This window comes from Branchiostoma lanceolatum, chromosome 16, assembly GCF_035083965.1.
Source record: "Branchiostoma lanceolatum isolate klBraLanc5 chromosome 16, klBraLanc5.hap2, whole genome shotgun sequence".
Taxonomy (NCBI): domain Eukaryota; kingdom Metazoa; phylum Chordata; class Leptocardii; order Amphioxiformes; family Branchiostomatidae; genus Branchiostoma; species Branchiostoma lanceolatum.
The window spans coordinates 15,068,376-15,080,892 of record NC_089737.1 but is presented as its reverse complement, the minus strand read 5'-3'; the positions used below and the strand labels follow the sequence as shown (position 1 = coordinate 15,080,892).

General features: G+C 40.5%; 1 protein-coding gene across 1 annotated transcript; it reads left to right on the top strand.

The window, feature by feature from the left end:
• Window positions 1–7,261: 7,261 nt before the first annotated feature.
• LOC136422016 (uncharacterized) lies at window positions 7,262–12,288 on the top strand. Its single transcript, XM_066409626.1, has 3 exons — window positions 7,262–7,493; window positions 8,502–8,586; window positions 11,815–12,288. Exons 1-3 carry the CDS (start codon window positions 7,311–7,313, stop codon window positions 11,898–11,900), a joined length of 354 nt encoding a protein of 117 aa, XP_066265723.1. The 5' UTR covers window positions 7,262–7,310; the 3' UTR covers window positions 11,901–12,288.
• The last annotated feature ends 229 nt before the right edge of the window (window positions 12,289–12,517 follow it).

Here is a 12,517-nt window from a genome sequence, read left to right as displayed (position 1 = left end):
CTGATAGATGGGTATTTGTTTCTATGACTCTTCATCTTGTTTTGGCTAAGTTAAAATCTATAGGTAAGACTTGTTTTACATTACTTGCTAGTTTTTAATTGTTAATATCTACAATGTAAAGTGTAGGTATAGCAATAAACGCGCAGTGGCCCTTTGACAATAAGCATTATGTTTGCAGCAATATTTTCATGTTTATGTACGTTAAGATTGTAGCCCAGTCAAGCTGCTCTTTAAGCATCTCATTCAATGTCCATCGCAACAGATCGGGTGAGTCACAGAAGCTTTCACGAGAGCGGAGTTTCAGCATAGTGGTAGCCCACACATTCATGGCTTATGTATACTATCTTCATGTAAAGTTAGATCAACGACATCACATCAGGGGAAATAAACATATAGGAAGTCACACCTACGTCAGGAATGCTATTACAGTATAGCTGCAATGTTGAATACAGTGCAGTAATGATACCTGACGAAAGGCGGCGTTTTACCATTATCCCAGCTAAAATTCAGCCAGTCCTGGGGACACATACGATTTTTTTACCATACACGAGATTCAGCAGCGTGGTAGCCCACACATTCATGGTCTACCATCTTTATGTAAAGTCCAGTCACATCAGGAAAAATAAAGGTATGAGAAATGGCACCTACGCCAGAAATGCTATTACAGTATAGCTACAACGTCGAGAACAGTGCAGTACAGATCCCTGACGAAAGGCGGCATTGTACCAATATCCCAACTAAGATTCAGCCAGTCAAGTCCTGGGGGTGTATAATAAATTTTTCCATACACGAGTTTCAGCAGCGTGGTAGCCCACACATACATTGTTCGAATTCACCATCTTAATGTAAAGTTAGATCAACGACATCACATCAGGGACAAAAATATATATAAATACGGGATAATGTAAACTATAGCCTTCAGTATGCGCCTGGCAGCCGTACAGTGCACATCAGTGGAGGCCTGGCTGAGAAAGTTTACCATGTACAAGTTACTCTTCAAGTTATGTTTGAAATCTATAGATAACATATAAGAATTTGAAGTATGGCTACACATAAAGAAGTTAGCTTGAAGGACAGTTAGCCAAGAAATAAAGTAATGACAACACTGGCTTGCAATTTAGTTTGAGACATTGGCTAGCAGTTATACATGTACCTACAGAGCCCAATTCTATGCTGGTTATAACAACAAGAAGACGCAAAAAATCCCAAGTCATATTTCTAGACACACAACCTAGGCTAATGTTGGGAAGACATTGGAAATTTATATCCATTTAGACACTCTTACACAATGTTGACAGAGTCGATTTGAAAGTTTGAAAATTTGAACAAGGTTGACTTCCCCCAAACTGAAAGTTGTAGATAGCATTGTCTTGATTATCCAAGGGATCTTATCTGATTGAAACTTCCTTGGAATATGTGACTTTTTGATAGATATGTAGGCCATTCTGCATGGTTTGATACTGTTCATAGAAAAACCAGTACAGAAAAAAGTTTGAATTCTCTGACAGTTATTATGGTAATCTATCCCTGCTATTGTCCCAGGCTGGCAGACATCTAATCCTTTTATGAATTTATGTGGTTATGGGGGATTAATCCAGCCCTCAACCTGCTGGGCAGCTCACAGTAGGAGCACTCCCTTTACGACTTCCCCAGGGCAAGGTTTTGGTTCCTTTAAGAAGTCACACCTACGTTAGAAATGCTATTGTAGGATAGCTGCAAATTTTTAATTGATCAAAGGCTGTATAACGGAAAACTGAAGCAGATATGCTTTTGATTTATATAACGTTTGACTTAAGATAAAAGAGTTTAGCCTAATAAAGCAACTCAATCCAACACAAATCAATTGAAAATCGATAGATGAGTGGCATGGGAAATGAGTGACAATTCACATTTACTTGTGCTGTAATGTGAGTCAGTAACGTTACAGTCAGTCACTCATATTAGGTCTGATATATAAAAACGATAAAAAGTAAAGTTAAACATCTGTTAACCGTCAGCTTTTTTAGGTTCCCAGTATGGTTAATCCGAATTTTTCGAAACAACACACACCATTTAAGATAAATCGTCAATAACATCAACCATTAAGCATTACGCATCCGAAGAATAGCATCCGAATAGCATGTGTTACACAATCCCTCACTGTCAGGATCTGATTTGGACATCCCCCGAGAGCTTGTGGCCATACACCGCTTACTCGAGAGGACCATTCCCATTCCCAGAACTACTATAATAGGATCCCAGGATTCTTCATCACCATCAACGACTGTCCAATAAGAGCTCAGGATTGTCTGTTACTATGGAAACCAGCCATGACAACCTCCAACACTAGTCAAATGATGATTGGTCCATGTCAGCGCGTATACTCAAATCAAAGTTCCCAATTATCCTGACTTAGAGGTGTTGGCCATCAAACCTCTAGTTTCCTGACCAGTGGAAGGCCTAGGGCTGCTAGAAACGCGATTTAGTCAGGTCAATGCCCTTTGTAACAACGCAGCGATTGTGATCAAACTACCAACTATCCGCAGGTAACATACCAGTTTGCGGAGGTTGCTCTAGGTGTGTTAACACCTTGTGTCCCTATTAAACCGGAAGAGCGCAGGGTCTGTTGGGAAGAGATATGGGAGCCTGGATGATTTGCGGGTATTAAAACTATGGTCCAGTGATTTACACAATGTTGAGACTAGGGATTTAGTCATCTTGCTGTGGTAATTATGGTAACCCCCACCGTTAGTCATCGCACGGAAACAGGAAGCAGCACCGGGAGAGTGGTTCCGCCCGGTGGAAATCTGTGACACTATCTCACAGCGAAGTACGTTGCCGCAGCCTTTGCAGTTCGCGTATCAGCCAGCACAAAAGTTGGGAAACTGAAATGTTATTAATCATTTTTTTCTGTTACTTTATCAATTGTACAGTGTTATGTATCATTGGAAGCCTGTTTCGGCACAAACTTCTCACAGAAGCAGCCCTGGTGCTCGACTCATGAATGTACGATCATGCCAAACAGAATCCCAAAGGGCAAAAAGCACGCTTTCAAAAGATATAGAATGTATTAAATGCAATATTGATTAAGGAGATATGATCGACCTAAATCAAGTGTCCGAACTTTTTGTGTTAGACTTGGTTGTTTCACGTACAGTAACGGTGTCATACGTACTTTCTAAAGACAAGACGTGCGCAATTCTTGATGTCTTTATCCTCCTCCGAAGAGAGAACAACACGAAACTAATAGCTTCCTACACACTTAATACTTAAACTAGGTCACTCCCACGCCTCCTGACGCATGCGGAAGTCCCGCTGATTCATCAAATCTGTTGGACGGCTAATCTTGTGACGTCACGCCAACTTTTCCGGCAAATTGTAGGTCTTTTCCACAGTCTGGGGCCACTTCGTACCGGGGCGTGCTCGTTTCCAAGTAGCAGGGGGCTAGTCCACTGGCAGTGAAGTGTGTTTAACTTCCATACTGTTTCACAAGTATGTACCATTTTTATAAAGTCTTTGGTATGACTCAATGCGCCTCTTGTCCAGAGGTGTCCTACCTGGGGCTTGAACCCCAGTCCTTCTGGTCCAAGTAATTTGAACCAGATGTGGTGAGAGATAGAAGCACAGACCACTTCACCACAGGACACCCCCTACAGAAAACGGGGCATATGTTAAAAAAGATCACATTGTTCACATTGACCTATCATACTTGAAGAGTACGCTTTTTGTTCTGGGTACATGTAGGTTGTATGATTGCCGTTGGATTTCTAGACTGATGGGTGTCAAAATCCGGTAGCAATCGGAAAACTACTTTCTAATCATTAAACTCATTAATGTTGGATTACTAATGTAGGATCATATGAAACAGAATATAATCGCAAAGGTCAAAAAGCACGCTTTCCAAAGATATAGAATGTATTAAATGCAATATTGATTAAGGAGATATGATCGACCTAAATGAAGTTTCCGAACTTTTGTGTTTGTGGTTGTTGTCACACGAATGGTGGTAACGGTGCCACACGTAATTTCGAAAGGCAAGACGTTAGTAACTCTTGATGTATTTATCCTCCTCCAAAGAGAGAATAACACGATACTTATACATTCCTACACACTTAAAACTTAAACTAGGTCACTCCCACGCCTCCTGACGCATGCGGAAGTCCCGCTGATTCATCAAATCTGTTGGACGGCTAATCTTGTGACGTCACGCCAACTTTTCCGGCAAATTGTAGGTCTTTTCCACAGTCTGGGGCCGGGGCGTGCTCGTGCACTGAGAGGCCATCCAATAGCCTTCTTACCAGGCTTCTTGGCTGTACTCTTTTTGGCTCACTGTGTCACTGCGCGAAATGGCCTTGGATCCTGACTGAAAGGTCTTATCGTGGCCTCGAAAATACTTATATATTCCTAGACACTTAATACTTAAACTAGGTCACTCCCACGCCTCCTAACTCATGCGGAAGTCCCACTGATTCATCAAATTTGTTTGACGGCTGATCTTGTGCCGTCCTGTGTAATCTTGTGACGTCACGCCAACTTTTCGGGCAAATTGTAGGTCTTTTCCGCAGTCTGGGGCCCGGCCCGGCGGGGCGTGCTCGTCTCCTGCTGTCGCATCTGCGTGGGTTCCATCGGTTTTACCTACCTAACTACCGGCTCTGGCATGTTCTAATCGTGTACTGAGAGGCCATCCAATAGCCTTCTTACCAGGCTTCTTGGCTGTACCCTTTTGGGCTTATTGTGTCACTGCACGAAATGGCCTCGGATCCTGACTGAAGGGTGTCATTGTAATTTCGAAGCAGGTTTCTCGGCTGTGCTCTTTTTGGCTCATTGTGTCACAATAAGGAATGGTATCGGATCTTGACTGAAAGGCCTTTTGTAGCCTTGAAGCAGGCTTCTTGGCTGTAATCTATTTGGCTCATTGTGTACCGGGGCGTGCTCGTTTTCTGCTGGTGCGTCAGTTGACAAGGACTGGGTTTAACCTAGTAACTACTCTTTGGCATGGTCTAATCGTGTACTGAAAGGTCTTTTTGTAGACTTGAAGCAGGCTTCTTGTCTGTACTCTTTTTTGCTCATTGTGTCACTGCACAAAATGGCCATTTCATAGCCTTCTTTCTAGGCTTCTTGGCTGTACTCTTTTTATCTTATTGCGTCACTGCACGAAATGGCCTCGGATCCTGACTGAAAGGTCTTATTGTAGCACGGAAGCAGGTTTCTTGGTGGTACTCTATTGGGCTCATCGTGTACTTTTATACTCTCCAAGCAGAGGTTGTTAAAGAAGATTGTAACTTTCTTATCATATACCCCGCTTTCTGTCGGCACACTCCCATCCCCAAACCTCTGCTACAGGTAAGAGGCTCAAAGGCTATTTACAGCTAATCTTTACCTTATCAAACTTCACTTACCGTGTAAGAGTTAATTACGACCAGGGAAGCTTATATTGTACCTGACGGCGGTCTTATTTATTTATTTATTTATTTATCGACAGAAAACGGGGCATATGATAAAAAGATCATAATCTTCTCCACCGACCTAGGCTTGTAGAGTACGCTTTTTGTTCTAGTTGCATGTTGGTTGTATGATTGCCGTTGGATTTCTAGACTGATGGGTGCCAAAAACCCGGTAGAAATCGGATAACTAATCTATAATCATTAAACAGCACATATTTCCACAATCTAGCACTGTCACAATGGCCATGAAACAGCTTTGAATGGTCTTCAATGACTTCACTTGTAGTCGCTTCAGTCTTTTCTCATCACATGTATCCACTAACCATAGGATTAAATCAATTCCTTCTTCTGTTATAATAGCAGAAACAAACTACAGTTGCAAAACTGAAAGAGTGTCTGACAACTTATCGTTTCTAGATTTAGCCACGATATGCCAAAATGCTAAATATTACACAGATCAACGGCCTTAACACCTTCATTAAATATAATTGCTCACCGACAAACATACAGAATCACCAACAACAGCAGTGATAAAATCTTCCCTCCTCTTAAATGTAACTGACGTAGCTAACAATTGTATTTATGAATAAATGAATCACATAACACGATGAGAGAGACGTAGGACAGAACGCCTAAAGTGCCAATAAAGATGAAAGACTTTTCCGTTTGATGTAACTATTAGGTTAAGAACAAACATATTAAAACTCAATTCGGTGAATCATCTGGAATCTTGTTCAACCTCATTCAAAACTTCTGATGAACCTTAATTCACCATATTACACATCTGACGCACCCGAAAACACCACGTGTACACATCAAACAGCTCCGCTCAATTCCATTTTACTGAGTCCCAAAGACATCACAGCAGGATGTGTCTTTGGACATTAAACATAAGCTTCGCTCCCACCCTTAATAATAGGGATTTTCGGATATGACATGATAATGTTTTAGCTACTCTCTCATCTTTACATTACACGCGCCGTAAAGGGGGTACAGAAGACGTCATTGCCAGTCGTTAGCTTGTGTGTGATATCTTACTGCCCAGGAGGTAGTTACAGTTTAATCTGGAGGAACGGCCAATGATAACAGAGTAGATCCGCTTCAGTTGGTATTTTGTAGCAACCGAATTGCTCATTATTCTCTACGACTATGGTTGTCCAACATTGAAGTTAGGAAAATGAACTGGTCGATTTTAGGCTCTTTTTTCTTTTAGAAGGAAGAGCATCACAGGGATAAAGACTACTAGTCGGCTGCATCTTGGATATTCTATGGAAGCAAAAAGTGTCAGTTGAAGTAAGATTTCAAATACTAATAACTAATTGAAGTAAAGATAGGTCTGGAAATGGTCAATTAGACTGTGGTCTTGTTAAACGCTGGAATTGTTTTGTGACATTTGACTTCTTTGTTTTGGTTACGGGAGAAACGTTAGAATGTAAAATATGAAGCGTAGATATTTGCAAGCATATACTACCAGTCTCTCCGTTTCAATTGGCCCCTAATAAACCATTTTTGGTTGAGAAATTCTACTTTGGCAAAATTATACATAATTGCTTTTTCCGTTTTCATATCCAATTCGAGACATCCTGATATCACACTTTCTCGAAGAAAATTGTTCTCAGAACTCAATTATATCCGATAATTGACCATTCCCATCGCTCTCGCCAGAGCCGTTGTCATGTATCATTTAATTTGTTAACGCCCAATTACCCTGGTGTGTAACACAGCTATTAACCCACGCGTGGGCCGCGGCAAATGACGAGAACAGAATTCCCTGTCCTCCAACCAAAGGCCTGCTCCCTGTAGATATTAAATGCAGTCCCGCCTTCTATAAGAGAGCCCTGCGCATCAGTAGAGTCACTGGAGAAGACGGGGAGCATCAAGACAGTCATGAAGAACGACACTTCCAAGACCGTTTCGTTGGTGGCTTTCCTTGTCTTGTTTCTGTTGGTGGAGACGTCGGAAGGAGGGAAGATAACTTATCTTGTACCAGGAGAGAGGGGAGCTGGCCAGCTCCTTAGAGATGACTACAAGATCCTGATGGAGCCAGAGGTCAGCAACAGTGACGAAGAGGTTGGTGTGTAAGACGTAACCAGAAACTAGTGAAGCACTTGTAATGCTAGGGTCACATTTCCAAGCCGGGGCCCGACCGGGCTGTTTGAGAAAACAAAGAATAAAAGCTGAATATCAAGAATATACATAACGTATGGTAAGGAATAATTTTTAAACAGTTTGGAGTGTTTTGTTGTCTTCTATATCATAGTTTTCGTTCCCACAAGCTGCCCGGCCGGGCCCCGGCTTAGAAATGTGACCCTAGCATAACTCACCAAATATCCGCGGTTCTAAACATTTTCGTCAGCTGTGATATGTTTGGCAGCTACTGAATATTTCAGTTACTCCAAAAGGTGGCATAAATTTCCAGTAAGAAACATGTTCCATGTTTAAATTGAGATAGAATGTTCATTACACAAATACAGCATTTACACGGAGTTTCGTTAAGAAAGACCACAGCTGACTTGAGTAACGCTAAAAATCAGCCAGCCGATTGCTGATCGTTGGCCGCATCGTAAAAAGGTACATACTGTAAAAAATGGCATCGTGAAGTTGGCGTTTTGGCACACAATCACTGTAACATCACGTTTTTAATTTAGCGTTAAATTTTTTAGGTAATGTCGACTATCTTAGGGTTGAAGGTTTCTGTATTTTTGTAGTATGCCTACAGGCTTATCTTACTTTGACTCGACTCACGGTATATATTTAACAACATTAAGTGATATTCTTTTTTACATGATTAGCTCATGGCGTCTATTGGATACCGGGTCCCACGTTGATTTTGATTTCAAGTTTGAATGATTCGGGATTCCGGCCGGGTCCAAAATACCCAGACAAACGCAGGGTGTCCAACGTGGCCACGTAGGGGTCACGCCCGAAAAACAGCCAGTCAATTACCCTTTTTTTCCAATTGCGACCTAAGCATTACATGTGCAGTCCATTATTATAGAGGGCACGGAAGAGACAATGATAAAAATAAGGATGAAAACCAAGGACTTTGTAAGACTGACAGCCCTCCGTACTTCACAGGTCCAGCTGTTGGGGGCATACAACATTCTAAGGAACGTGCTAGGACACAGGTCGGACGCACGGCGAAGGCAGGCCATGAAAAGAGGTGAGTTCACAATCTGCATCTCCGAGATATTATGATAGGTTTATTGCAAAGCAATTGTACAAGGTACAAAGTACGACATCTACCAGTACATAACTTCAGTTCCGTAAGGCTAATCTACCTAATACAAAAGTGTATAGTATAGGATGAGAATGGGCTTTTATATAATTACGATCATTGGCGGAATTCTAATGCGTAGACATTGTTTAATATACTTTCTTTCCTATGTATAAATGTAACACATTCAAACTCACGAATTCTTAGTCCAGAGGCCGGACCGCTAAGCACTGAATTTCGCACACTATATGACCTCCATGAAAAAACGGTCGTTTGGCCAATTGTTTTTGCAAGGTTACATACAAGCACGAGAACATCATTAGCCTTGTCAAATATGAACTTTGTAAATGTAGAGCAATTTTGAGGAGCATTGAGTCGTTCAAAACGTTAGAGTTTTCCATATGACAGGAGGATAATACATTTATCTGGTGCCAGATATGCTGGTAATTTTATTAAGATCTCATTTTCTATACTCTTTGCCGGTAGCATTTATGTAATCCAATTTTTCATTTGTTCTTTGAAGGGACTAAGTAGGGATCGATGTGGGTGTAGATATAATAGACAACAGGGAGACATGACGGGTTACTATTCCTTGGCATCCTTAGGTCCTAAACCTTGACTTGCCTAGATCTGCTACTAGCAAAATGTCACCTTTAAAATGACAAAAAAAAACACAATAAAAACCCTACGGACACACGCATTTCATTTTAAGCTACAACAGATCTTTAAATCATACATCAAGGAATTTTTTGGTGTGTGAATAAAACACCTTGTTGGTCAGGATGTGGGAGTACAATAAGATAATCAACCAACACAAGCAGCATAAAGGTCATTTTGAGCATTCCATGAATTCAAAATGGTTAAAAGAACCACACGAAACATAGATAGTCGTGTTATCTCTTTTTCGTGAAGTTAAATGAGAGTTTTACCACACCAGAGATACGGGGAAAGAATAGCCGGCTGTTAACTGGTCCCAGCTTTTAAGACCCCTCTTTCTTACCCGAAATGTCGAGATGCTGTCGGTTACCAACTGTTGACGCTAAGGGTTCTAGTCCTTCAGGCATGATGGTTTATTAGCAACACACAAAATTGTCCCCGTTCACATGAAGATAAAGAACCCTGCGAATCGCGGCGTGGCCACGAGTTTACTAAGACCGTTTGCTTCAAGCCTCATGTGGTCATGGTAGACAGCTCTGGTTGGTATGTAGATATAAAATCCTATTACACACAGCGTCAACGTTGTGAACAACATTCTTTTCTTCGACTCAAAACTTTTTGATGATACACCACAAGGTTGTAAACACACGACGTCGTTTAAAAGAACACCTATAAAGTAACACGGACTTGCTTTAAAACCGTCATAATGGAGCGGTACTATTCCTCGATGTGCTTTATTTTTATCGTGCCAAATTCACCGGGATTGTACTTCAAAGGCACAGCAAACTAGAACATCAAACGTTTATTGTACTTTCGACTTGTTACGAGTATTTTACTTACTAGCGTGGGTGCAACTTGTGGCTTACTGGTTGGCCACTGCGACTGACAATCGTCCATGCTCTACACGAAAGTCTGTACACATTCTAAATCATTATGGAGAAGATAAATTCTCATCAGAAATATACAATTGTGATGACGACCCACTGATATCGTTGTTCCAACCCTTCTTCATCAAGCAGCATTGTATTTTTAATATACATACTGTATTTCTCATCACAAACCAGACAAATTGAAAAAATCAATGATTTAAGACGATGCCTTAATCATATCAATGTTATGTAACAAGTGCATTAAATTGGAGCGACTCACTAGGATAGCTGTTTCCAACGTTCTTCATCATGAAGCATTGTTATTTCAACATACATATTGGAATTCGTATCTTGAACCAGACAAGTTAATCCAATGAATGATTGAAGGCGACACCTTAATTTAAGTAGGGTAACACGTGCGTAAATTGGAAAAAGCATTTAGCAGGTGACCACTCCTTGGTGTAATGAAATTTTCACATTTTCCCCCGCATGTTGCTCAACACTTAACGACACGCACGTTGTTGATGTTTCAGAAGGCATCAACCCAAAGAGATTTAGTTTTTAAAGATCTAAACCATCTGAAGATATCAAAACCAACATCTATTTCTTAAAGGCCAGCGGAATAAACATATTCATTTCAGGCAAACGATTACACCACATTCTTTCTCAGTTTCTGGACAATTCTTTAATGAAACGTGCGGTATTTTGTAGGATATTTACAGAAATCTGTCTCAATGTCCATCATATGCCTTTAAACCAAAACACACAACATCAGAAGCCTGTTAGACAACACGTAGTCATTTCTGTAAAGATGCAGAGCTCATCTAAATTGCAATCTGTGGTTGCTGTATCAATGAATAATGTCATCAGGTCGGAGAATTAGGGGAGAACAACTGAATGACTATGTTCTTTATTCACAACCAAACCATACAAGTCTGTGATTGTATGTCTTGGTTATGAATAAAGAACTTGATATCCCCTGATGTTTACTGTAGGCTATTTGTAAGATAGCATCTGACTATCTCCATGATAATTTGTCCTTATCTTAATGACAAATAGATTGTTCTCCAACTCAAATGAATTTCACCCACCGGGATTTTCGACCGAATTACTCAGCCCTTGGGTCAGATAGCTGATGAAAACCGAGTGATTTGGTTAAAAATCCGGCGAGTTAATTTCTTTAAGTTGGAGAAAAGCTCTTTTCTCATCAGGCCATGTTGATTAGATAATATGGATGACATCCGCGCGCCCGTATATTTTTGTCCATTTCTAAAATGAAATAAAAAAAGTTTTCTACAATACTGTAAATCGTGCAAAGCAGCTACAAAATGAGCAAATATTTGTCTCAAATATTTCTCTCAATGTGGTAGAATGCCAAAGTCAAAGAAGAAGATGTGAAAGAACAAAAAATAAGAATCCAGTATTTGGTGTACCATTTTCTGTGTGTTTAGCTATTTGTTTAACCTTCCTGACCACGTAGATTTCATAATAAAGGCATCTTTTATGTTGCAATTTGTTTTTTATTTGCACGCTCGCATCAGTTTTGCGGTTCCCGGAGGATGCCATCCATATAATCAAATCAAATCAACATGGCCTTTTCTACTTTACCAACCCAGATGAAGTTTCATGTTTTATTTTCGTGTTCCAGGATGTGCAGTGTTCCGGGGCGGTATCCAGGCGTGCCTCAAAGCGTACGAAACGAGAGGAAGATGGCCGGCCAGCGAGAGCACGTGAAACATCGTCAGGAGACCTCAGGACGATTAAACGTCGCCAGGAGACCTTAAGATGACAGTGTGGTCATCAAGAAACTGACATAAGAGAAAATAGCTTTCCAACTGGCATGGAGTATACGCTATACACGAGGAAGAAATAGAATATTATTTTAACAGCGCTACAATGATTAGATAGTTTGATGAAATGTAGAAATCCTATAGTGAACAAGTCAGAACTTCCAGAGTACTTAGTGAAGAATGCTGCATAGTAGAAGGCTGATGGAAATTAAGGACAAATTCCTTTGAAGGGATTAGGAATATCTTGTGTCTCAAGATACAAAGTGTTTATCCTTGGGTGTTATATTGGAGGTTTAGAATCTACACCGGATTACAATTTGACGAACTTATTAAAGTTTCATCGCTTTCTCTATCCTGGTTTTGATGTGTTTGATTGCCGTACGCGTGGTTTGACAATATGAACCGTGGTATTATTTAGTTTCAATTGCACTGTACAATACACAATATATTTCTGTATAGTGACGTTCGACAGTCATATCGATGTAAGAACATTACTATGCATTGCAGTGTTAAAAACAGGTAGCCAATAAACAGTTTTAATTTATCAACATTAACCTTAAA

Coding starts and splice junctions, on each gene's coding strand:
- LOC136422016 (XM_066409626.1), top strand. CDS start 7,311: ATGAAGAACGACACTTCCAAGACCGTTTCGTTGGTGGCTTTCCTTGTC. Junction 7,494..8,501: donor TCAGCAACAGTGACGAAGAG/GTTGGTGTGTAA, acceptor CGTACTTCACAG/GTCCAGCTGTTGGGGGCATA. Junction 8,587..11,814: donor AAGGCAGGCCATGAAAAGAG/GTGAGTTCACAA, acceptor TTCGTGTTCCAG/GATGTGCAGTGTTCCGGGGC.